We start from the raw sequence: 26,401 nt of genomic DNA, 5'->3' as shown, positions 1-26,401 counted from the left end.
TAAAGGAAATATGGGGATATGGAGGAAATTACGGGGAATGTGCTTTAAAAAAAATTTTTTTTTTACAAGACGTATACCTCATTTTGTAATCAGAAAAACATTAAGATGATAAAAATTTTTAGAACGAGGCTTTCCACTTTCTTAACATAAGGAATTAAGTTTTCCATGCTTCAGGGAGAGAAATGATAAAAGAAACGCAATCCTTCCTCGGCTTCTCTTAAAAAGCTGCACTAGTCAATGAACATTAAATCGGAGCTCTCTTGTTTTGACACAGGATTAGGGATATTCAGTATGACCCGGAATGGACGGCTCAACGCGCCTAGGCCACAGCCTCTATGTCAGCACAACTTTTAACCACTTATTTCCTGGGAAAGCAAGGCCCATCTTCACCTCTCCACTAGGCCAAGTGTTTGCTGCCGCCCAGGAAACGTGTACCGTAGTGGACCGGGGAATCCCCCGCGCGCATAGTATTTAACAGTAGGACGCTCAAAGGGCAGGAGGAACCCGGCTTCACTTCCTAACCCACAATGCATAGAGCGCCTTTCCGGAAGTAAGGACTACAACCTCCTGGATGTATTTATCCGGACGGAAGCGTTTCGCCTATAATCTGATTGGACGTGACCCATCGAAGCATTGTGGGACTTCGACCGTCTCTCAGTACGCATGTGCTAGTTGACTTCGCCGCGCGGGTCCACGTCCGGGAGGAGACGGCGGCCGGAGGATCACGTCGGCGGAACTGGCCTATCCCTTTCGTGCGCAGGCGCAGTGGTTCGGCCAACACCGGAAGCGCAGGGGGTTGGGGCCGCGGTGACGCGATTCTGTCCGCGTTGGAGGGGCCGGGCAGCTGCTGGAGTCGCCGCTGCTACCGCGTGACGTGGCATAGCAGAAGCCTAAAACGCCAGACCCGGAGCTGCCGCGCCAGTCGTCGAGCAGGTCCTCGCCCCGTTAGTTCGCGTTCTGGAGCTTCGCTCGACACGCCGGCTAGCGAGCCGCCTCTGCCGCCCTCTTTCTCCCTCAGCTCCTCTTCCTTCGCTCAGTTTGTTGGGAGCGTGAAAGGAGAAGGCCCGGGGACGCCCCAAACCCCCTTCTGCTCCTGCCCATCGCAAGTGCCACTACTGCCATGGGCCTCACTATCTCCTCCCTTTTCTCCCGCCTCTTCGGCAAGAAGCAGATGCGCATTTTGATGGGTGAGTGACGGCCCGACAGCTTGAGGGCAGGCGGGGTCTCAGTGCTTGGGGCGGCCTCGGGGCCTGTTTGTCCCTCCGCCCGCTGTGGTGGGGGGAGGGGCGGCGGCTCGGGGTCAGGAGGAATTCTTAAGGGGGAACAATGGGGCGAAAGGTGGGCGGTCGCCCCAGATCTGTCTAAGAAGCCGGGCAGGGCCGCGGGACAAGGTTTCTTCCTCTGGCTTTGGCTTTCTCTCCTTGATGTTACTGAAATCAGACAGGATTGGGCGGAGATGTGGGGGAAGCGAACTCTTCTGATCTCGCTGAGCCCGGAAGACACTGGCGGGGCCCATTCTGAGAGTGCGGTCTGGCTCCTTCTTCTCCGGTGTGGGCAGCGGTCAGGACGCAGGCAGAACTACTCCAGCCTTCCTCCTCCCCCTTTCTGCTCCGTGTACACACTCTGCACACTCCAGTGGTATGTGGAGCGAGCGGTCGCCGGGAGCCCGGAGCCGCCCGAGGCAGGAAGTGACCAGGCCCAGAGCGGTGGCAAGGGAGCACCCTCGGTTTCAGAAGAGTCCGGAGTCCTCAGCGCTCACTTCGCCCAACTTACTTTGCGCTGGATTCCACTTCGTGTTCTTTTCCTTATTACTGTTCCTGAAAACTGAGTTTATCTTCAATCACTTTTTGGCCACTCTCAAAAAACTAAGTACGTTTGGTTTACTGTCTTTGGTTTTCAAACTGATTTTTATCTAGCTGGTTAAGGTTTAACAAAAAGACTTTTAATTTTTTAAGCCGATAACAAATTCCTAGTAACTGAACATCGGGACCCTTAATTTTAGGATAGCCTTGTTCAGTAATAATTAATTACAAAGGGTTTTAAAAAAGATTCTTGTGGAAAATAAGCTTTTAAAAGCTACTTTTCAACGCCAGTTTTTTGTTTGTTTGGTTGGTTTTTCAGCTGAGGGAGAAGGGGCTTGTCACTTGGGTGATGTAAAGCAGTCCCTCCCCCATATTACTGTGAGTCGTCTCTACATCACAGCTAAGCTCTGTGGACCTCAGTAATGCGAAAAGGAGCTCCTCTAATTTAAATGTTGAAACTTGGTTATTCAGAAGCTTGTTTTTGTAGAGTGGGGAGGAAAAGTTGTATTTTCTAGTTTTCTAGTTCTAGTTCTACTTCAGTTCTTTGTAAGTTTTCCAAAGCTAGATTCAGTAGTAATTCGAGGTGTATGAAGATTACACATTTAGTTCCTTTCTGTTATTTCTGTCGTCTTTACAATTCATGGAATAGTTAATTCTTTCATAAAGATAAATCAAAATTTTTTCTCTTTAAAACTTTTTTAGATTTCATTTATAGAGACAACTTTTAAAGGAGGGCAAGCATATTAGGTTTTTAAGGTAGCTGAAAGTTGACAGTCTGAAAAGGATCTGAAGTCATTGGGAGGACTTTGGACTGTGATAAATGAATTTCCAGGCTGTTCCTTAAAGAAATTAACTAGTACCTGGCTTCCAGGAACTAGTTGTGTTCCTGGAAATGTACTATGTTTGTCCTTTTACTTAATATTTATTGTAAATGAATTGCTGTGTTTTGTACTATAAGTCTTTGGTGATGGCTTAAAGTTTCAGAGGGAGAAGAAAGGTAGAGTTATGCTATAAGCACTTTACTGAATTTACTGTATTAGGGGAGCATTACTCCCCTTATCCCCAAAAAATAACGGTTGAAAGAAAATGGAAAAGCATTTAATTTTGTGTGTTTATGCAAGAGATAGAAGTCATGATTTGGAATTACTTTTTTCTTATATTAAATATCTTATTACTCTGGTTTCCTATTCTTGTTTTGCTCTTTAATTTTGGGGTGATTAGGTTTCCTTGATTAAAAACACTAAAGTTATGGGACGCCTGGGTGGCTCAGTTGGTTGGACGACTGCCTTCGGCTCAGGTCATGATCCCGGAGTCCCGGGATCGAGTCCCGCATCAGGCTCCCAGCTCCATGGGGAGTCTGCTTCGCTCTCTGACCTTCTCCTTGCTCATGCTCTCTCTCACTGTCTCTCTCTCTCAAATAAATAAATAAAATCTTAAAAAAAAAAAAAAAACACACTAAAGTTATAAAGTCAAGTTTACTCATCAAATGAAGCATAACCTTAGGGGAGGATATTGCATGGGTAGGGAAAGAGGTGAAATGGAAGTTTGATAATTGATTTTTTTTTTGTCCAACTTTGTGAAGTGAATGCATAAATAATCACTCTCAAGGTCTCTCTCTGCTTGTGTTCAAGTTTAGAATGAGTTAATGATTGCTTTTCTCATATTAATGTTCTCTGACAGATAAGTGCACTTTTTCTTTATTAGGCTTACATAAAATTCATACCTTCTTGAGTCAGTGACTTTTTCAGACTTTATCCCTTTTTTTTTTTTTTTAAAGATATTATTTATTTATTTGACAGAGATCACAAGCATGTAGGCAGGCAGAGAGAGAGAGAGAGAGAGAGAGAGAGAGAAGCAGGCTCCCCGTTAAGCAGAGATCCCTTTGTGGGGCTCGATCTCAGCACCCTGAGATCTCGACCTGAGCAGAAGGCAGAGGTTTAACTCACTGAGTCACCCAGGTGTCCCCAGTCTTTATCCTTTTTAAGTGTTACTGAAAGATAGCAGTTAGCACATGAATCTAGTTTGCCAAAGTACTGTGAAGTTAACATTTTATTCCTACACTTGTTCTCCCAGAAGTTCAAATAATTTTAAAAGGTGTTTGAAGTTACAGCTTGTAGTTAACTAATTAAAAACCAATGCAGTGTTTTAAATGTAATGTTGCTTAAAGTATAGATCAACAGAAATTGTCTGTTTAGGTTTTTTTGAGAAATCACTCAGGTGAATGATACTATTGAATGATATTATTGAGCTTAAATTCAAAGATGAACAGTTTCCCATTTTAGATATTTCATGTAGCCCTGCATTACCTTATTTTTAGACTGATCTCCAGTGTCTTGATCTGTGTAATTTTGGGAAATGGCTCCCCAAGTTTTGTTTATGTTGGAAAACACTAATGTGTTCTGTAGAGGAATTATTAATACTAAGCTCTTTGAACTTGTAAGTTTTTTTTCCCATTGAAAAGCTGAGAAAATGTTGCTTTTTAAAGGATTGCTAATAACAGTGTAATTCTGTATTGTCTTATATGTGACTGTGGTTTTGTGGGGACCGGAGAGGTTCCTCTATTTGCCAATTTGAAAAATATTACTAATATTTTAAGTGAGTCTTCAAGCTATAGAGTGGGATTTCATGCCTTTTCCCTAGCATATATTTTTTTTAAAAGGATTTTATTTATTTGAGAGAGAGAGAGCAAGAGAGTGCGAAGGGGGAGAGAGAAGTAAGCTCTCCACTGAGCAGGGAGCCTGATGCAGGGCTCGATCCTAGGACCCTGAGATCATGATCCGAGCTGAAGGCAGCGGCTTAACCCACTGAGCCACCCAGGCGCCCCAATATATATATACATATATATATATATATATATATATATTTTTTTTTTTTAAAGATCTTTATTTATTTATTTGACAGAGATTACAAGTAGGCAGAGAGATACGCAGAGAGGGAGGAGGAAGCAGGCTCCCCGCGGAGCAGAGAGCCCGATGTGGGGGCTCGATCTCAGGACTCTGGGATCATGACCTGAGCCGAAAGCAGAGGCTTTAACCCACTGAGCCACCCAGGCGCCCCTATATATATATTTTTAAAAGATTTTATTTATTTGAGAGAGAGAGAATGAGAGGGAGGGGAGAGAGTGAGTGAGTGAGCGAGCGAGCGAGCGTGAGAAGGGGGAGTGTCAGAAGGAGAAGCAGACTCCCTGCCAAGCAGGATGCCTCATGTGGACTCGATCCTGGAACTCCAGGATCATGACCTGAGCTGAAGGCAGTTGCTTAACCAACTGAGCCCCACTCCCTGGCATATTTTGTAAATACATTTATTATGTGATTTTTAAATCTTTTAAAAAAATACTTATTTATTTATTTGACACAGAGAGAGAGAGAGAGAGAGATCACAAGTAGGCAGAGAGAGAGAGAGAGAGAGGAGGAAGCAGGCCCCCCCCCCCCCCCCCCCGCTGAGCAGAGAGCCCAGTGTGGGACTCGATCCTAGGACCCTGAGATCATGACCTGAGCCGAAGGCAGCAGCTTAACCCACTGAGCCACCCAGGCGCCCGTGATTTTTAATTTTTTTTTTTAAAGATTTTTATTTATTTGACAGACAGAGATCACAAGTAGACGGAGAGGCAGGCAGAGAGAGAGAGAGAGAGAGAAGCAGGCTCCCTGCTGAGCAGAGTGGCCGATGCGGGACTCGATCTCAGGACCCTGAGATCATGACCTGAGCTGAAGGCAGCGGCTTAACCCACTGAGCCACCCAGGCGCCTTCCGTGATTTTTAATTTTTAAAATCTAAAAAAATACTCTCCTTCTAAAAACAAGATGTTCCTTTTTAAGAAATTTTAAAAATATGGGAAAGAATAACTAATTCCACCATTATACTATTGTTAACATTTATTATATTTATTGTCAGGCTTTTTTTTTGTTTTTAAGATTTTATTTATTTATTTGATACACAGAGATCACAAGTAGGCAGAGAGGCAGGCAGAGAGAGAGAGAGAGAGAGGAACGCAGGCTCCCTGCTGAGCAGAGAGCCCGATGCGGGGCTCGATCCCAGGACCCTGAGATCATGACCTGCGCCGAAGGCAGAGGCTTTAACCCCCTTAGCCACTCAGGCGCCCCTATTGTCAGGCTTTAAGAGGAAATTTATGTTCTTTCTTTTTGACTTAGCTTATTATGAGCATTTTCTCAGGTCATTAGTTGAAAACATAATTGCCAACCTTTAAAAAAAAAAAAGCCCTTCTGATTAGTTATGTGATACAAAGAAACAATAGAAAAGGCAAAAATCTTTAGTTTGATGCCACTAGAAGTTGATAAAAGTACATTTTTAGTTGTACCCTCTGGCATTATTGCAAATGGCTCTCAGACTTTGGTAATTTGCTGCTAATTAACACATTGCTCCAAGTGCAGATATTTCTGATCTATTGGGTAGAAGTAAAACCTAAGCTTATAATTACTTTTCTGTACATCTGGTAGCCTTACTTTTTTTTTTTTTTTTAAAGATTTTATTTATTTATTTGACAGAGAGAAATCACAAGTAGATGGAGAGGCAGGCAGAGAGAGAGAGAGGGAAGCAGGCTCTCTGCCCTGCAGAGAGCCCGATGCGGGACCCGATCCCAGGACCCTGAGATCATGACCTGAGCCGAAGGCGGCGGCTTAAACCCCTGAGCCACCCAGGCGCCCCTGGTAGCCTTACTTTTAGATTTGATGGTCAGACTTCTGAAGAATTAGATAAAATACTAAGATACAGTGTGTCCACCAGAAAAACCTAAAGGCAAGATGGCAGTATATAAATACCATTTGAGAGCTCTGGTATAGATTTAGGGGTTTTTTGGTTTTTGTTTTTAATTTTAAAAAATTGAGATATAATTCATATAACATAAAATTTATCCCTTTAAAGTATACAGTTTAGTGGTTTTGCTATATTCACAAACTTGTGTCATCATTGCCACTGTCTTTTCTTTTTTTAAAAAGAGCTTATAAGAGTGTGCGTGCGTGCGTGTGCAGAGGGAGAGAGAATCTTAAGCAGGCTCCATGCCCAGCAAAGAGCCCAGTAGGGGCTCAGTCCACCACTGTGAGTTCATGACCTGAACTGAAATCAGGAGTTGAAGGCTTAACCAACTGAGTCACCCAGGTGCCCCCACTATCACCACTGTCTTAATTCTAGAACATTTTCATCAGCCCTGAAAGAAACTCTATACCCATTGGTGGTTACTGCTCCCCTTCTTCCCTAGTTCTTCTGCAACCACTCATCTACTTTTAGTTTCTATGGGTTTGTCTGTTCAGGATAGTTCACATAATGTAATCATACAATGTGTCCTTTAGTGCCTAGCTTCTTTCACTGTAGCATAATGTTTTAAAGGTTCGTATTATATCATGTTTTAAAGGTTCATATTATATCATATTATATCCTTTTTAAGGCTGAAAAGTAATTCCTTTCTATGGATATACCACATTTTGTTTATGCATTCACATGTGGTGGAAATCTGATTGTTTCCACACTTTTGACTATTACAAGTAATGCTGCTGTGAACATTTGAAAACAAGTTTTTATATGGGCATGTAATTTTAATTGTCTTGGGTAAATAAATACTTAGGAGTAGAATTGTTGGGTTCTGTGTTAACTATATTTAACACTTTAAGGAATTAACAAAACTGTTTTCCAGAGCAGCTACACCATTTTATATTTGCTTCAGGTGTGTCTGAGGGATCTAGTTTTTCCATAAGACCCCTCTTCTACTTCCGTGACTCTGGGGACATTTCTGAACCTCAGATGCTGCATTTGAAAAAATGGAGGGTAATTGTAAGTTTTATGTTACAAAAATGTATGGAGTCATTTGTTGTTATGCTTGGAACACAATAAGCACTCAATTTAAATTATTTTTAAGTAATTGTGAAGTTGTATTTTAAGCTTCCTTGTGGAAAATTGAAAGATAAAGGAAACCATGAGAAAGAAAAATACTCTGTGTGAAATTTTATCCATCTGAGAATACTCTTTTTCATTCCAGTCTCCTTTCTGCATTTTTTTTTTTTTCTCAATTTGAGATCATGGAATCTAGTGTCTTTAACTTAAAATATAAATATTTCTTGCTGCCACACTTTAGTAGACATACTTTTTAATGATTGGCTAAGAGTTTTGGGGTAGTTTTATTGCTGTTAATATTTTGGTCAAAGTACAGGTCCAGTTAAGAAGAACAAGTAATTCCAGTATATCTTTCAATACAGTGACTTGTTTATGGGGGTGGACGGGAGGGGAGAGCATTGCTGGAATGTACAGATTAGTCTTATCTTGGCTAGGTGAGAATTGGTTATAGTTTCATTTTGTGGAGAAAACTCATTGCCAAATATTGCAACATTAAGGAAGTATGTACTTAAGAAATGACTGAAGTAGCACAAAATTGTTAGACCAACATGTTTTTGAGTAAAGAATTCTATATGATGAGTTTTAAGGATGGTATGCATTCATTTGTGCATCTTTAATCTCACAGTAGAATTTTTTTTTTTCTTCTTAGATTTTATTTACTTATTTGACACACAGAGAGAGACAGTGAAAGAGGGAATAGAAGCAGGGGGAGTTGGGAGAGGAGGAAGCAGGCTCCCCACTGAACAAGGAGCCCAATGAGGGCTCAATCCCAGGACCCTGGGATCATGACCTGAGTCTAAGCAGACCCTTAATGACTGAGCCACCTCGGTGCCCCTAGAAATTCCTTTTTTTAAAAAAACTTGTGGTTTGCATTTATATGACACTTTTTTGTGAAACTCAAAAGATACCTTCATAATTTTAGAATCTTGTATGTAGCTGTGAGCTATTTAGCTGTTATCTTGCAGTTTTTATTTTTAAAATAACTTCCTTAAAAAGCCTTACGGTTGCATTATTTTGTAAACACTTCCCCCCTTTTTTCATTAAAAATAATTGTATAAAATATATTCAAGGTTCTTAAGCAGTCATCTTCCTAATAGATACATCAGGAAATGTAACCAGGCCAACATATTCATAAAGGAAATGTGTTATATTGGAATTTTTTTTTTTTTAATGAAAGTAACACATGTTTGTGTGAAGAAAATTCTAACTTAGAAGTAGAATATTAGTTATGCACACAAGCAGGTGTTAACAGTTTGGTTAAAAATTGGGTTCCCTCTGTGCTTTTCTATAACTTAAAATATATCATCATATTTGTCTTGGGTTTCTTTGTTCTGTGTCAGTATTTTTAGATTTAAATTGTTTTAGTGATGGTATGGGGTTTAGTTGGACTTCCAATGAGAATTAGCATTTGCTATAGTTCTCAAAACGTAAATTTTATGGGTGGCTCAGTTGGTAAAGAGTCTGCCTTTGGCTCAGGTCATGATCACAGGGTCCTGGGATTGAGTCTCACTCACATAGGGCTCCCTGCTGAGTGGGGAGCCTGCTTCTTCCTCTCCCTCTGTTGCTCCCCCTGCTTGTGCTCCTTGCTCTCTGTCAAGAAAATAAATAAATTAAATCTTCAAAAAAAGATTTTTTAACAAAAAATTAACAGAAAGTTAACTTTTGTTTCTTTGGGTGTATTTTAGAGCTTGATTTTCTGGTTTTTTATTTATATTGTCCTGTACTCAAAAAACAAAGCACCTCCTGGTGTTTTTCTGATGAACATCTTAGTTTCACTTCTGACTTGGGCTTAATCCTATTTTGACTTATTTTTTTATTGATTTTTTGTTTGTTTGTTTTTGAGATAGTGCAAGCAGGCGCGGGGTGCAGAAAGGGAGAGAATCTTTTTTTTAAAAAATATTTTATTTATTTGACAGGGATCGCAAGTAGACAGAGAGGCAGGCAGAGAGAGAGAGAGAGGTGGGGAAGCAGGCTCCCCATTGAGCAGAGAGCCTGATGTGGGGCTCTATCCCAGAACCCTGGCATCATGACCGGAGCTGAAGACAGAGGCTTTAACCCACTGAGCCACCCAGGCGCCCCGAGCATCTTTTTTTTTTTTTTTTTTCCCCCAGATTTTATTTATTTGAGAGAGATCAAGCATGAGTGGGGTGAGGGGCAGAGGGAGAGCAGCAGACTCCCCACTGAGCAGGGAGCTGGATGCAGGGCTTGATTCTAGGACTCTGGGATCATGACCTGAGCTGAAGGCAGATGCTTAACTGACTAAGCCTCCCGGGCACCACCAAGAATCTTTTTTTTTTTTTTTTTTTTTAAAGATTCATTTGTGAGAGAGAGTGTGTGTGTGTGCGCATGCACACAGGCAGGGGGAGGAACTGAGGGAGAGAATCAAGGACTCCATGCTGAGCACGGAGCTAGATGCAAGGCTTGATCTCAGGGCCCTGAGATCATAACCTGAGTTGAAACCAGGAGTCAGCTCCTTAACCAGCTGCACCACTCAGGTACCCCAGAGAGAGACCCTTAGGCTCCACATCCAACACAGAGACCAACTCAGCTCAATCGCAAGACCCTGGAATTATGACCCTTGCCAAAATCAAGAGTCAGGTAGACTCTTAACTGACTGAGCCAGCCAGGCACCCCTTTTACCTTGGTTACTTAATGGTGAATTTTGCTTTATTTTAAAATTTGATCAAAATCACCTGAAAAGGACTTATTCTTTCAAGAGACAGCTACTGCTTTTTTTTTTTTTTTTTTTTTAAATTTTAATTCGGGGCACCTGGGTGGCTCATTGGGTTAAGTATTTGCCTTCAGCTCAGGTCATAACCCCAGGGTCCTGGGATCCAGCACCACGTTAGGCTCCCTGCTCAGCCAGGAGCCTGCTCCTCCCTCTCCATCTCCCTCTGCCACTTCCTCTGCTTATGCTTTCCTGTTCTCTCTGTCAAATAAATAAATAAAATCTTTTTAAAAATTAAAATTATTACTTAAATACAGTTAATTAACATATAGTATATTATTAGTTTCAGAGGGAGAGTTCAGTAATTTGTCAATTGCTCATAACATCCAGTGCTCTGTTATATCACAGAAACAGGTTTTCAAACAATGAAATGATCATATTGTTCTCCCCATCGTTTTCTGTATTTTTACTGAAGATATCAGACTTAAGGTAGTTAACTTTTGTTTCTTTGGGTGTATTTTAGAGCTAGATTTTCTGATTTTTTATTTATATTGTCCTCAAAAAACAAAGCACCTCCTGGTGCCAGTTGGTTTTTCTTGTGCCCTTGAGTGAGGGCTTAGTTGCTCACTCTGTCTAGTAAGTATTATAGTGTTTTGGAAAGAATAAACCTGAATATCTCAGTATGAAGGAGTAGGGAAGACAGTTGATTAAAAGAAACAGGATACAAAGACATAAATTGCCTCAGTGTACAGAGAAATCTTAAAGCAACCTTTGTAGGGTACAGTGCAGAAAAGGTTATATGGGTGGAAGGGGTATGAAATTGCCTATAGCCTTTAGTTCTCAATTGAACTGATAAAAGTTAAATTTACTTTCGCAGTAAGGTAAAGTAGGTAAGGGGGGGTGATTTCTGTGTGTGTGTGTGTTTTTTAACTTAACAGTGTTTGCTTCATGTGCCAAGTAATGCTTTGATTTAAATATTTAAAAAGCATCTTTGCTTAAATCATGAATGAAGTTGAATTCATTTCAAAATCTGTGATAGCATAAATCTAGATGGCCATATGTGTGGTGTCCTTGGAACAATGATACATTCAGTGATGTTATTAGATATTGACCTTCATTTAAAAGGGTTTGACAATATAGAACGTGATTTTGAGATAGATTTTGAGAGATTCATACTTAAAAAATGAGTATTTAATTTGCTCATCACTATCACTGTAATGAAGAGGTATACCCTCTAAATCCAGGATGGATTTTTTTTCCTTCAGAAACAAGCACATTCTTCCCTACTTATATCTGCCTCAAAGGAATCGTTTTTTAAGAATTTAGACGTTCATTACATTGGAGATGACTATAAGGCCATTTTTTTATAACCTAAATTAACCAGTCTTTTGTTCTCATTTCTGTGCATTTGATGTAGGAATGAATTTAGATATGGGTAAAATTGGCCTCATCATCTTCTTCTTCTTCTTTTTTTTTTTTTTTAAGATTTTATTTATTTGACAGACAGAGATCACAAGCAGGCAGAGAGGCAGGCAGAGAGAGGAGGAAGCAGGCTCCCTGCTGAGCAGAGAGCCCGATGTGGGGCTCGATCTCAGGACCCTGAGATCATGACCTGAGCCAAAGGCAGAGGCTTTAACCCACTGAGCCACCCAGGCGCCCTGGCCTCATCTTCTTTTATTATCATTTAAGGATACTAGTGCACAGTCAACATTTTTTGGTAATTTTTGTTCACTTGTTTTTATGTGTTCTCTGATTCAGTTTGTAATGGGTTTTTAAAAATGATAGTAGTTCATAGAATTAATAAGGACTTGAGTTGGAAAAGATCTTAGGTTAGATGATTCAGTCTCCTTGTTTTACAGCTAATTCCTCTGGTCTCAGTTTCCTACAGTGACTGGTTTAAAGACACTTGACTGCTTTGTGGCAAAGCAAATCTAGAGACCAGAGCCTGAGTCAGTCAGATACTTCTCTCCTTTTCACTACTACATGCTGGCTCTCTAGGTCTAGAAAGAAAAATGGAAAGGCTTTCTGCAGCAAGTGTTGTCTTGGGATTCAGAAACGAAGTAATTTCTAACTCATTTGGGCCTTGAGCAGTTGACTTTTGCTTTCAAACTAGAAATTTGTTGTAAAATTAATTCATAGTGTGTGTTCTTTTGGTCTAGATTTAAAATCTTTAATGTCTTTTTCTAGTTGGATTGGATGCTGCTGGCAAGACGACCATTCTGTATAAACTGAAGTTAGGGGAGATAGTCACCACCATTCCTACCATTGGTAAGAAAGTTTACAGATGACTTTAATTATATCATAATACTATATTGTAAAAGAAATAGAAGATGGTTTAATTTTGAAACAATTTTTAAGGCTTTATTATTTTGGAGAGCTTTATGTTCACAGTAAAATTGAGAGGAAGGTACAGAGATTACTCGTAAACTTACCTCAGTGTAAATATAGCTTCCCCCCTTGATCAGCGTCCTCACCAATTTGTTACAATTGATAACTGCATTGACATAATCATCCAAAGTCCATAGTTTACCTTAGGGTTCACTCTTGGTGTGCTTTCTATCGGTTTGGACAAGTGTACTATCTCATATATCATTATAACTGGCTTAGGTTTTTTCAGTTTATTGATTATCTAGTAGATTTTTAAAAAGCAATTCTGAGAGAATTCCATAGTAAGGGGTTTTATTTTCCTAATCACATTTTGCACAACTGTCTTTATTTCTTTGTAGGTTTTAATGTGGAAACAGTAGAATATAAGAACATTTGTTTCACAGTATGGGATGTTGGTGGTCAAGATAAAATTAGGCCTCTCTGGAGGCATTACTTCCAAAACACCCAGGTAAGGAATGTTGTACAGTTTGTATAACTTTTCTTTATATGTTTTAGGCTTTAAAGTTTCTTTTGATAACTACTATTTAGCTGGGTGTTGGCATTCTTATATGAGTTGGTTTTTTAATCACCACTTATATATTCTTCAGTGAACACTCTCACTCATGCCTTTGAAGGCTAAATTACCCAGGGGGAAGAGTTACATAGCCATCATAACAATAATTTGGAAGATTAGGTGGGGATGGTTCTCAGGATTGAACCAGGTGTCTCCTCAGTAGTTCTGTTTGTTTTGTTCTTAGTCTAGAAAGAACGTTCTGTGTAACTTTCTTGTCATTTTAATTTTTAATGAATAAAAAGCAATTAATAGCCCTTCATTTAGCCCAGTTAAGTGTTTACCTTATTAAAATAGACTAAGAAAAAAATATATTGGAGTGCCTTGTGGTGTAGTCGGTTATGCATCTGACTCTTGGTTTCAGCTCAAGTTGCGATCTCAGGGTTGTGAAATAGAGCCTTCATGTTGGGCTCTGCACTCAGTGTGGAACCAGCTTGAGATTCTAATTCTCCTGCCCCTCCTGCTTATTCTCTTTCTTTCTCTTTCTAAAATAAATAAATGAATCTTTAAAAATATATATTTATGTAGATCCATTTAATTGATTTGTACGGTATTTTTATATTACCATGTAGTATATATAATAGTGGCAGTGGGAAGAAATACTAGTAGTCTGTGAGCAGGAGTTCTCAAATTTGGCTGCACATTAGAATCACTGGGGAGCTTTAAAAAAAAAAAAAATGCCAAAGTGCTGATCATTAACTCCATACCAATTGAATTAGAATCTCGGGGGATTTAAACTAAGTATCAGTAATGCGTCTCCAACTTTGATGTGCATATGAATCACTTGGATATTAAATACTGATTAATTTAGTAAGGTCAGACTGAGTAAGGCCTGAGATTCTGCATCTCTAGCAGGTTCTTGGGTGGTGGTCCTGCTGGTTTGGGACCTTACTTTGAAGAGCAAGGCTCTGGTATAAGGTATTTCAGTAGCAGCATTGTTGACATTTCAGGCTGAGTTAACTGTTCATTGTTGGGGTGAGGGGAGGTTTTCTGCACTGTGGAATGTTTAGCAGCGTCCCGGGCCTCTATTCACTGGGTGCCAGTAGCAGACCCCAACCAACCCAGTTGCAGTAACCAAAAATACCTCCATATATTCAAATTATGCTCTGGGGATAAAATTGGGCCCTCTTGAGAACCACTCACTCACTACTCTAGTCTGATTGTTATGTAGGAACCAGCTGAAGCTTGAAGGACTTACTAGGATTGGAGAGGTGGTTCTTATTCTAGATTTCTCTTTAACCTCTTTCCAACTCAGTTGTGTTTACTACCAGGAGTAGTAAAAAGGGAGAGGTTTCTCATCAGTTTTTGTTTACTGTTGGAGTTGATGATACAATTTTTAAGTAATGTGTGATGTTACAAGCACTTCATAAGTTTTAAGATTCGCAGAAGTCATTCTTGTTCTTCCAACTCTTAAAACAGTATGCAAGTGAGGTATATTGCCACCAGGTGGCAGTGAATACCCTAGGTGAGCTGGCTGGAACTGGTTACCAGGTTTAAGTAGTGTGTCCTGTTAAATAAATGGCATGCTTTTTTATTTAAAAATTAGAATATTTCTGTTCATTAGGTGTGATTAGAAAATCCTTTTTTTAAAAGATTTAATTTATTTATTTGACAAAGAAAGACATAGCAAGAGAGGGAACACTAGCAGGGGGAGTGGGAGAGGGAGAAGCAGGCCTCCCACAGAGCAGGGAGCCTGATGTGGGGCTCAGTGCCAGGACCCTGGGATCATGGCCCAAACTGAAGGCAGATGCTTAATGACTGAGCCACCCAGGCACCTGGAAAAGCTTTTTTTTTTTTTTTTTTTTAAAGATTTTATTTATTTGACAGAGATCACAAGTAGGCAGAGAGACAGACGGGGGGGGGGGGGGGGGGGAGTGGGCTCTGCGCTGAGCAGAGAGCCCATTGTAGGGCTTGATCCCAGAACCCTGAGATCATGACCAGAGCCGAAGGCAGAGGCTTAAACCACTGAGCCACCCAGGCGCCCCTGGAAAAGCTATTTTGATGCAAGTCACATGCTTCAAAAAATTTCATTATGGAAATTGTCAAAGGTACACAAAAGTAGAGAGACTAGCATATAAACGTCCACGTATCTATTAGCCAACTTCAATTATTAGGGTATGGCCAATATTGTTTTATTGATGTTTCTTTCTGGTAGATTTTTAGATTATTTTAGATTATTATAAAGTAAGTCATCGTCATTTCATTTAGACAGTGTTTTTTTTTTTTTTTAATATTTTATTTATTTATTTGACAGGCAGAGATCACAAGTAGGCAGAGAGGCAGGCAGAGAGAGAGGAGGAAGCAGGCTCCCTGCCAAGCAGAGAGCCTGATGTGGGGCTCGATCCCAGGACCCTGAGATCATGACCTGAGACGAAGGCAGAGGCTTTAACCCACTGAGCCACCCAAGCGCCCCTAGAGAGTGTTCTTGAAGTAGAGTTAGGAACAGTGTAAAACTTTGCTAATCCTCAATTTGTAATTGTTGACCAAGAGTAAGCCTGATCTTATCCTGCATTTGTTTAGAATGCTTTGTAATATACTTTTGAGTTTTTGTTTTGTTTTGCTTTTTAGAGGTGAGTGAGAGAGTGCGCTGATGCATGTATTGGGGGGGGGTAAAGAGAGAGCTGGAGAGAGAGAATCTTGAGTAAGCTCCATGCCCACCATGGAGCCCAGCATGAGGCTTGATCTCCCAACCCTGCGACTATGATCTGAGCCAAAATTAAGTGTTGTCCAACTTAATTGACTGAGCCACCCAGTTGCCCCATTTACTTTTGAGTTCTTGACATTAGATCCATTCCTGGCCTCTTTGGATCATCTTATAATCAAAAGTCCCAAGTACTTCTTCCTAGAGAACTCATGTCTACAGGGAAAGTTTTATGTGTTACCTGATGTAATCTCAGCTAAGCTCTTCCACCAGCTTTTCTAACATTCCTGATCATTTCTGTTAGCTATAAAATTAAAAAGAAATGAATACTGTTTAATCATGTTCCTAGAGCCAGGACACACTGTTTATTGTAATAAATTCTTCTTCCCTCATTAGATAATTCCAATTATTTTGCTTTTCTAAATTAGTAAGTACTTGGTCTTTTAAGTAGTCTTTTATTTGTAGCCGAACTTACTTGAGAATCCTAGTTTTTCTACAGTCTTGATTCTAGGTTGTCCCAGGAGGTGAATAACTTTGAATTTATTACTGAAATACTTTTTCTCTCAATACTGTTACTTTGGAACCGATAGCATTAATTACATTTTAAAACAGAATAAAAATGGATAGTTAGTAGTCCAAATAAAATTAGATGCCTTTTGGAGGCATTGCCTCTTCTAGAGGAATAGACTTTAAAAAGCAGTAGCTTTTGGAATTAGGAGGGAAAGTGGGAGACAATATTTACTAAATGCCTGTGATAAGCCAAGTGCAATACTAGATTCTTTTATATCTGTATGATTATGTTTAACAGGCTGATAAAGTTGGCTGGTGTGGTTTTATTTTTATAGAAGAGCAGGCATGTTCCAGGATTAGGTCATTTATGTAATAAGTAGTCTTGAGATTTGAATTTGGATATCTTTCCATTATGCCGTACTGGCTCTCATAGCACCAAAAGTATTTTCAGAGATTAGGATGTTTAAAATGATGGTTTCCAGCAGAGACAAAGGAAATGGGTTTGAAATTTGGTAGACCAAAGGACATCGTCATTTTAATGACCATAGCCTAGAATAAATATTAGGTACCCTGGCAAGCTCAGAACTGTAATGGTACTGAGGTATAAATACAGAATTAAGTAGCTCTTTGTCCTAAATGGATTTTATGCTCTTGGTGGATTTAATCTAGTTATTTATATAAATAAGCATAAGACAGTTTGTGATTAAGTGACAAATGATCAAAAAACACTTCAGTGGTCAGGGTTGTGGAGAGAATATTTAAAGTAATCACTTTAGGGGCGCCTGGGTGGCTCAGTGGGTTAAAGCCTCTGCCTTCGGCTCAGGTCATGATCCCAGGGTCCTGGGATCAAGCCCCACATCGGGCTCTCTGCTCTGCCCGGAGCCTGCCTGCCTCTACCTACTTGTGGTCTCTGTCAAATAAATAAATAAAATCTTAAAAAAATTTAAAGTAATCACTTTAGTATTAATAGGAATAGATTTTAACAAAGCTATTAAGGTAATCTCTCTCTAGTTGTGAATATCTGTAGGAGTGGTTACTACTTTTCTTTTTGTTAAGAATTTCATATTGGGGGGCACCTCACTGACTCAGTCTGTGGAGTGTGACTCTTGATCTCAGGGTCGTGAGTTAAAGCCCCACACTGGGCCTAGAATTTACTTAAAAAATAAATAGAAAAGAATTTCTCATTTGATCAAGTCAATAATATTGTGGAGCAGAGCCGACTTTTCCATAAGTAAGCCTACAAAAACCATTTTGTGTGCCCCTTCTCCCTCTTTTTTTTGAAACACTTTGTGCATGCCTTTTACTGAATATGCTAATTAAGTCATTAGATTCATGCATCTTTAGGATCTTTCGTGGTTTTTTTTTTTTTTTAAAGATTCATTTATTTGACAGAGGGAAGGAGATCACAATTAGGCAGAGAGGCAGGTAGAGGGAGAGGGGGAAGCAGGCTTCCTGCTGAGCAGAGAGCCCGATGCGGGGCTTGATCCCAGGACCCTGAGATCGGGAAGTGAGCCAGAGTCAGAGGCTTAACTTACGGAGCCACCTAGGCACTCTGATCTTTCGTTAGTTCTTTTTCCTTTTGTTCCCTCATAATAAACCATTCTGTTACTTATAATCTGCACTTAACATGAAAGGGAAGTGGGATAAAATTTATTCATAGTGTAGTTGAGAAAAGTGGTCGGTTGGTTAAGAGTAAGATTTTTTTTTTAAGATTTTTTTTTTTTTTTAAAGATTTTATTTATTTATTTGACAGAGAGAAATCACAAGTAGACGGAGAGGCAGGCAGAAAGAGAGAGAGAGGGAAGCAGGCTCCCTGCCGAGCAGAGAGCCGGATGCGGGACTCGATCCCAGGACCCTGAGATCATGACCTGAGCCGAAGGCAGCGGCTTAACCCACTGAGCCACCCAGGCGCCCCTAAGATTTTGTTTAGAGAGAGCATGTGCATGTGAGTGGGAGAGGGGCAAGAGGGAGACAGAGGAAAAGAATCGTCAGCAGACTTTGTGCTGAGCATAGCGCCACATGCAAGGCTTGATCCCACAACCCTGAGATCCTGACCTGAGCCAAAATCAAGAATCAGATCCTCAACTGATTGAGCCACCCAAGCAGCTCTACGTTTTTTTTTTTAAATAACATAAGTCAAAATCACAAATAGTGTTCAAATCTATTTTTAGTACTTAGGGCCCTGTTCTTTTTTGTTGTTCTTTTAATAATGAGACATTCGCTTCTTGATTTTTAATTCAGTATGGTTCTTTTGTCTGTAAATATTTAGTTAATTTAAGATTAACTGTTGCAATTTATTTATAAAAACAATTTTTCCCCAGGGTCTTATTTTTGTGGTAGATAGTAATGATCGTGAAAGAATTCAGGAAGGAGCTGAAGAGCTGCAGAAAATGGTAAGAAAGTTTTTTAAATTTGTTATTTCCAAGATGTGTTTTTCAGGGTGACAATGGTAATGTTAGTGGTTGGTACATCTTAGTGTGATTAGATTACACAAATGAATTGTTTCAGGGCTAGAAAGAACCTTGACGAACAGTCATCACAGATTCTTAAGAATGCTCATAAAAACTCTAGAGCTTTTTAAACAGACAGAAGAGTAGCTACTTCATTAAGGTGGGAAGAGGGCTCAGCTTGTTTTTACCATGCTCCAGGGGTTGATAGGTCTCTGGTTGAGGATGTCTCCATTAGTCCAGTGCTTTATTTAATAGATAAAAAAATCTATAGGTTTGGAACTTTTGTGATCTAGGAATTTTGGTTTAGATATCTGTTCCCAAGGTCACTGGGTTCAGTTTTCTCTATTCTGTACCTATATAGTATATACTCTGAAATATTTCATAGTAGCAGCCATGATAAAGAATTCCACCTATGGTAGTAGCATTTTGGTTGATGATGGTACCAGATTGTTTTCATGTACAGTTGACCCTTGAACAGCCTGGGGGTTAGGAGTGCCGGCTCATGGCTCCCGCCCACCATGTGTACAGTTGAAAATCCATGTATAACTTTTGAGTCCTGAAAAACTTCACTGCTTTTGCTGGCCACAGTTTAGTGGTGGGCATATTGCCTCCTGAGGCCATGCCTTTCTGTCCTAGGTGGCTTTTCTTCTCACCAGTCAGAATTGGCTGCAACCCAAGAAGTAAGCAGCTGCCAAACCCTCTGACTCTGGAGTGGGAGGTGGGGAGGGTGGGCCAGCACAGGTCTGGTGTCCAGGTGTGCATCCCAAGGACCACTTCACCCTGCTGCTCAGGCTGAGAGCACAGGCAAAATAAAAACTCCTGGACTATAAATCAGTGGTTGATGCAAATGAAGAAAAAGCTTTAGAACAAATCATGCAAGATAAGCAAATTGAAGCTAAAATTGAAGACCTGGAAAGGGAAACTGAAGAGTTAAAAATTGCTTTTGAAATGAAAAAGGCTTGTATTAGATAGGATACAACTTTGAGCTGCACTTAAAAAAACCTGGAGAAAATTAACCCCAAGTGTGCTCATGGATAACATGAAACATGTATTAAAGCTAAATTAATAATGAAATCACACCAGGAATCTTGGAATTTGGAGGAAAAACTGATGTTGGAAAGAAGAAATTACAATTAAGACAAGCTTTAGAAATGTTTTAGAACAAATGTTTAGACAAGGTTTTAGGAATACAGACTGAAAAGAGCAAACAGAAAGATGAATTTGGACAATATGGAAAATTCCGATGAGATAAAGACCATACCACAAAACCTGCAGATGGAGATACAGATTACTAAAGTTATTCAGTATGTGTTCCAGAACCTCATTTTAGGAGTAAAGGCAATTGGGCAGAGGATTTTGCGGAAGCTGTTCTCCAGCTTGACAAGAATCTCACTGTGATTAGTAAGAATTCTATTTTGACATTTTTTGTTTTGGTCTTTGCTTTGTCATTTAAATAACAGATTTCAAGTAAAATTCTTTTTAGTATCTTTGGAACTATTCTAATACTCCAGTTTTTTTGTGGCTTGACACTTCAACATGGAATCTGTTTTAAATATGATAATTAAAGTGACTGGCATACTTGAAAAGAATCTGAAAATCTTAACCTTGGAAGGGTTCCAAAAGACATCTAATCCAGCTTTCCACTGAATGTGGACATTTTTCTGCAGCATTCCTGGCAGTCCCACTTCTCATCTGGAATACTTCTATGCATTTGTGAGTCAACTAAAATACTAGAAAAGTTGGAAAACGATATCCACATCCTTGATTGTTTTTCAACTGTCAGTTGTATTTTACAAAAATATATATCACTTTAGATTTATCTCACACAGAAAAACTAATAGCTTACTCTTGCCCTTACCAATAACACTTGATTAACACGTAATTTTGAATGGTATGTGTGTTTTATATTGTATTCTTTAATGAAGTAAACTAAGGAAAAAATGTTATTAGGAAAATTACAAGGAAGAGAAAATGCATTTACAGTAATGTGCAGCAAAACAACCATGTATGAAGTTGACCCACAGTTCATACCCATGTTGTTCAAGGGTCAGCTGTATTTATATTGTAAAAATTGTTGGGGATGTACTTCGTCATGGTTTCAAACTTGGATAGCTGTAAAATATTTACTGAAATGAAATCTTAATTCTCATTCGTTGCTTTTAAGACAGTATTGCAGTTTGTGCCAGTGTATGTATAACTAAGTCATGGTAGTTTGTCCAAGGAGTTAAATATCACGCCTTCTACTCTTTTTATAAACAGCTTTATGGAGGTATAATTCATATACCATAAACGTCACTCATTTAAAATATGTAAGTTATTGGTTTTTAGTATACAGAATTTGCAAACATTAACCACAGTCTGATTTTATAACATTTTTATTGACCATAAAGAAATTCCCTAGAACTATTAGTATTTATTCTCCATTTCTTCCTTCAGTGTACCCCAAACCCCCAGCCCTTATGACCACTCATTTACTTTATATGCATATGCCTGTTCTAGGCATTCATATAAATAGAATCATGTAATACGTGGTTTTTTAAAATTTTTTGTTACTTTTCACTTAGCATTAATTTTCAGCACTCATCCGTGGTGTGGCATGTGTCAGTACTCATTCCTACCAGTGTCTTCTCTTGTATTTACTTTTATTATTGTTCTGTTACTTACTATTTACTCCTGTATTATTTATTATTATACTCTTACATTATTCTTGAATTTTTTTCACGATACTGCTAATGCCCTAGTCATTGTACTGTTGTCCTCCTGTTGTCTAGCCCTGCTGGCTGGAAGGGAATAAAAGTCCAAAAAGAGTCCTCTACTACTGAGTACCATAAGATGCTGCTGTAAATATTTATTTCCATATGTGTTTCTTGTCCTTACTAGTCCTGACATTAATATTAATGGGTGATCATGAAAGCTCAAATGAATGATGTACTTTAATGGAGTGCGGGATGATTGGCTTGAAAAATAGTTTTGCTTTACTTGAAGGCATATGAGTTTTTTCTTGGGTTTTAAAAATTGAAGGATATGAGATTTAAGTGTGCCTGAACTTTATGTTGTGAAATTAGGTTGATGTTTAATAATGTGTTCAAGGTTGAATAAGTGGTATATACAGGAAGACAGTGTTTTACCTACTTTGTCACAGTGATTGAGTTCAGATTGTTAGTTGTTAACATCTTAGCTTTTATTTTCAGCTTCAGGAAGATGAGTTGCGAGATGCAGTGTTGCTGCTTTTTGCGAACAAACAGGATTTGCCAAATGCTATGGCCATCAGTGAAATGACAGATAAATTAGGTCTTCAGTCTCTTCGTAACAGAACAGTAAGTATTTGGAGGTTCATGTTAATCTCCTGACTTAGAATTAATGTAATTGTTTAAGAAAGTATTCACTTCAATACATATTAAGCAATTGTCGCTTTTGGACAGATAATAAGCATACCATTAAAAAAAAAAAAAAGCAGTAATACACTACAAACATGAGCCCTTCCAGACTTTTTTTATAAATGTGTGTTCAGGGGGCACCTGGATGGCTCAGTGGGTTAAGCCGCTGCCTTCGGCTCAGGTCATGATCTCAGGGTCCTGGGATTGAGTCCCGCATCGGGCGCTCTGCTCGGCAGGGAGCCTGCTTCCCTCTCTCTCTCTCTCTCTGCCTGCCTCTCCATCTACTTGTGATTTCTCTATGTCAAATAAATAAATAAAATCTTTAAAAATTATTTTAAAAAAATGTGTGTTCAGTTTTTAAACTATGTTAATATCTCCCTTGACCCCCACTCCCCGCCCTCGCCAAGAGAGTAGAGAGAGAGAGAGAGAGGCTCCACGGCCAGTGCAGAGCCCAACATGGGCCTACATCTCATGACCCTGAGATCATGACCTCAGCCAAAATAAGGATTCGGACACCTAACTGACTGGGCCACCCAGGGGCCCCTCCATTTTTAAACTTTTAATATTTATCTTTTAAGGAGCCAAATGTTTAAATACCTTTATTTCATTTGATTTTTGTTAACTTTATCTTTAAAACATTTAGTATCATTAAAGATGTAATTTCTTTTTTAAAGATTTTATTTATTTATTTGACAGATCACAAGTAGGCAGAGAGGCAGGCAGAGAGAGAGGGGGAGGGGGAAGCAGACTCCCCGCTGAGCAGAGAGCCTCACACGGGGCTTGATCCCAGGACCCTGAGACCATGACCTGAGCCAAAGGCAGAAGCTTAACCCACTGAGCCACCCAGGCACCCCATCTAAAGATTATTGATATTGTTTGTTTTAATTTTATATCTTTCAAAGACCTCTGCAGCAAGTATTTTGTAATTTGGTTTTCTTACTAAAACTGTAATATTTTTGCAGCCGTATTTTAAATTTTTTATTTTTTATTAACATATAATGTATTATTAGCCCCAGGGGTACAGGTTTGTGAATCGCCAGGTTTACACACTTCACAGCACTCAACATGAGCACATACCCTCCCCAGTGTCCATAACCCAGCCACCCTCTCCCTACCCACTTCTCCCCAGCAACCCTCAGTTTGTTTTGTGAGATTTAAGAGTCTCTTATGGTTTGTCTCCCTCCTGATCCCATCTTGTTTCATTTTTCCCTTCCATACTCCCAACCCCCCCGCGTTGGCTCTCAGATTCTTCATATCAGGGAGATCCTATGATAATTGTCTTTCTCTGATCGACTTATTTCACAATTGACTTATTTCGCCCAGCATAATATCCTCTAGTTCCATTCATGTCGCTGCAAAAGGCAAGATTTCATTTCTTTTCTTTTCTTTTTTTTTTTTTTTTTAAGATTTTATTTATTTATTTATTTGACAGAGATCACAAGTAGGCAGAGAGGCAGGCAGAGAGAGAGGAGGAAGCAGGCTCCCTGCCGAGCAGAGAGCCCGATTTGGGGCTCGATCCCAGGACCCTGAGATCATGACCTGAGTTGAAGGCAGAGGCTTTAACCCACTGAGCCACCCAGGTGCCCCAAGATTTCATTTCTTTTGATTGCTGCATAGTGAAGCTGTATTTTAGATAATCTTGTTTTATACTGTTTGCCTTTTAACATCCAAAGCTTGTGAACTATAGTTATGACATTAAACAAGTTTTGAATTTAAAATTAAAAGAAACATTATGGCACTCCTAGGTGGCTCAGTAGGTTAAAACCTCTGCCTTCAGTTTGGCTCAAGTCCTGATCCCAGGGTCCTGGGATGGAGCCCCACATTGGGCTCTCTGCTAAGCAGGGAGCCTGCTTCCTCCTCTCTCTGCCTGCCTCTCTGCCTACTTGTGATCTCTGTCAAATAAATAAAATAAAATCTTTTAAGAAAATAATAAAAAAAAGAAATACTATACTTGTTCTCCAGTAGCTTTAGATCAGTGATTTAAATACCGGCAAAATACAATCTACTGTTTTATATGTAAATATGATATCACAAACTTTAATGTGACTTGTGCTTTACAGTGGTTTTTCCCTAAGTTGTCAACAAGGCAGATATTGTGCTGTGGGAGTATCTGTATAGGCTGTTTGAGATGTACCAGCCTGATTCAAACAAGATAAACTGTAAATGGTACCAGTTTTCAGGGCTGTGAAGATAAGAAATTGTACCTTTTACCAGCCTTCTAGGTTACTGGGGTGTGTGTTATTCAAATAATTATTGCCAGAATGGTATACTTGCATTGCCCTTGTGATAGTAAACTTAGGTCTTTATTGTAAGGCAGAATAAAATGGTTCAATAAAGAAAAGTAATAAAAATAAACTATTGCTTAAAGGAAATTAAATTGTTTTCTAGATCTTTTCCTTGCTCTTTGTTAACATTTCATGGCATTTCATACACTTTCTGTCACCACCAAAAAGTGAAACTTTTTGGAATGCAAAGACTAAAGATAGTGAAATTATTTGAAAAGCTTGCCTCCAGTATCAACAGTGCCTATTTTTTAAAAATTTTGCCTCCTGTACTCCGAATGTAGTTTTATGGGAAACAAAAGAGGGTCAGAAGGACCTGATGGGTCCCCTTAAGTAGTTACTAATCTTCTATGAACGTTCTTTTCAGATTAAGGAGTGGATTGTTGATAAAATCTAATGAATAGGTAGGAGTAGCTTTAATTGAGACAGGAGTTTTGTGAGAAGTGTGTATGAGAACACTGTAGTTCTGTATATATAGTCCTATATAGTTACTGAGATTATTAAATACAAAAGTTATGGTGAGGTGTAAACTGTATTTACTTCCTTTTTTTTTTTTTTTTTTAAATTTATTTATCTGACAGAAATCACAAGTAGGCAGAGAGGTAGGCAGAGACAGAGAGCGGGGGAAGCAGGCTCCCCACCAAGTAGAGAGCCTGATGTGGGGCTCGATCCCAGGACCCTGGGATCATGACCTGAGCCGAAGGCAGAGGCTTTAACCCACTGAGCCACCCAGGCGCCCTCTGTATTTACTTCTTTATTTCTATAGTTTTATATATTAGTTTTTTGTTTCTCTTTTCCTGTACATGTATGGTAACTGCTGACTAAATATTGTGCTTGCACAGTTGGGCGGAAATACTTAATGTTCTGATTAAGAAATTTTAAAGACTGGTTATATATAGTGTTCTGTTAATCAAGTATTTTCTTGTTCTTTCTTTACAGTGGTATGTTCAAGCCACTTGTGCTACACAAGGAACTGGTCTGTATGAGGGACTTGACTGGCTGTCAAACGAGCTTTCAAAACGTTAAATGAAACTGGATCTAACCAAGGACATATTTGATAGAATTGGTCTAGGCTTGTTACAACAAATTAGTTTGCATCTTGGTTATTAAACAGTATCTGGGACTGGTTTGGGCAGAATATTACAGCGTTTAAACTTATTTTGTTGCCAATTATTGTTTACCAAGTGTAATATTGCTATTTAGCAATATGCTTGGTTTTAAAGAAATTCTCCTTAACTTGGGAAAAAAGTGTCCTCTTTTAATTTTAATTCCCTTAAGCCTAAATGCCTGGACATAGCTATTGTGACACCTTTAAATAAATCCGTTTTGAATGGTTTTTGAGCCCACACGAAATAATGTTTTAAAGTTTTCCCCTTGCTACTTTACTGATACCTTTATCATTCCTGGGGCGGTCTGCTGATTTAAAAAAATGTAGCATTCCATTTGTATTTATTTTTCTCCCTTTCCAAAAAGTTTTTCTAATACTGCTTGTATCAGCCAGGGAAATGCTCCAAAACACTATTCAGATCTCTTGCACTGAGGAACTTCTATTTTTCCCCCCTTATTGAACCTGGCTTTCATCAGCCAAGCTTACCTTAGTGTGGTTTGGATTTGATAGCTAATTAGTTCAGTGCTGGTTGCAAAGAGTTCATATTGAGATGATTTTTAATACCCAGCAGATTGTCTTCCTTTATATTGTATCTTTTTTATGTTGCATGTTGCTTTTTGGTATCAGCCTGACTCTTTGCCCAGTATATGATAGTTCTGCTGATGTTTATTGTTTATCGGTGAACACATCTTCATTAATGAGTTTTTGAAAAACTTATCAAACTCAGTAAGTTTTCTTCATAACCCATTTGGAATTATTCCTAATAAAATGATAAAAATATGTAA

General features: G+C 39.2%; 1 protein-coding gene across 1 annotated transcript; it reads left to right on the top strand.

Moving 5' to 3' along the window:
* Positions 1 to 758: 758 nt before the first annotated feature.
* Positions 759 to 26,401, top strand: ARF4 (ADP ribosylation factor 4). The gene is made up of 6 exons (XM_032323082.1): positions 759 to 1,187; positions 12,498 to 12,578; positions 13,037 to 13,146; positions 18,721 to 18,792; positions 22,041 to 22,166; positions 25,448 to 26,401. Exons 1-6 carry the CDS (start codon positions 1,121 to 1,123, stop codon positions 25,532 to 25,534), a joined length of 543 nt encoding a protein of 180 aa, XP_032178973.1. The 5' UTR covers positions 759 to 1,120; the 3' UTR covers positions 25,535 to 26,401.

The sequence above is a fragment of the Mustela erminea genome, chromosome 1 (genome assembly GCF_009829155.1).
Source record: "Mustela erminea isolate mMusErm1 chromosome 1, mMusErm1.Pri, whole genome shotgun sequence".
Classification (NCBI taxonomy): Eukaryota; Metazoa; Chordata; class Mammalia; order Carnivora; family Mustelidae; genus Mustela; species Mustela erminea.
Note: the sequence above shows the minus strand (reverse complement) of the source record. Positions and strands in the feature narration are given on the sequence as shown.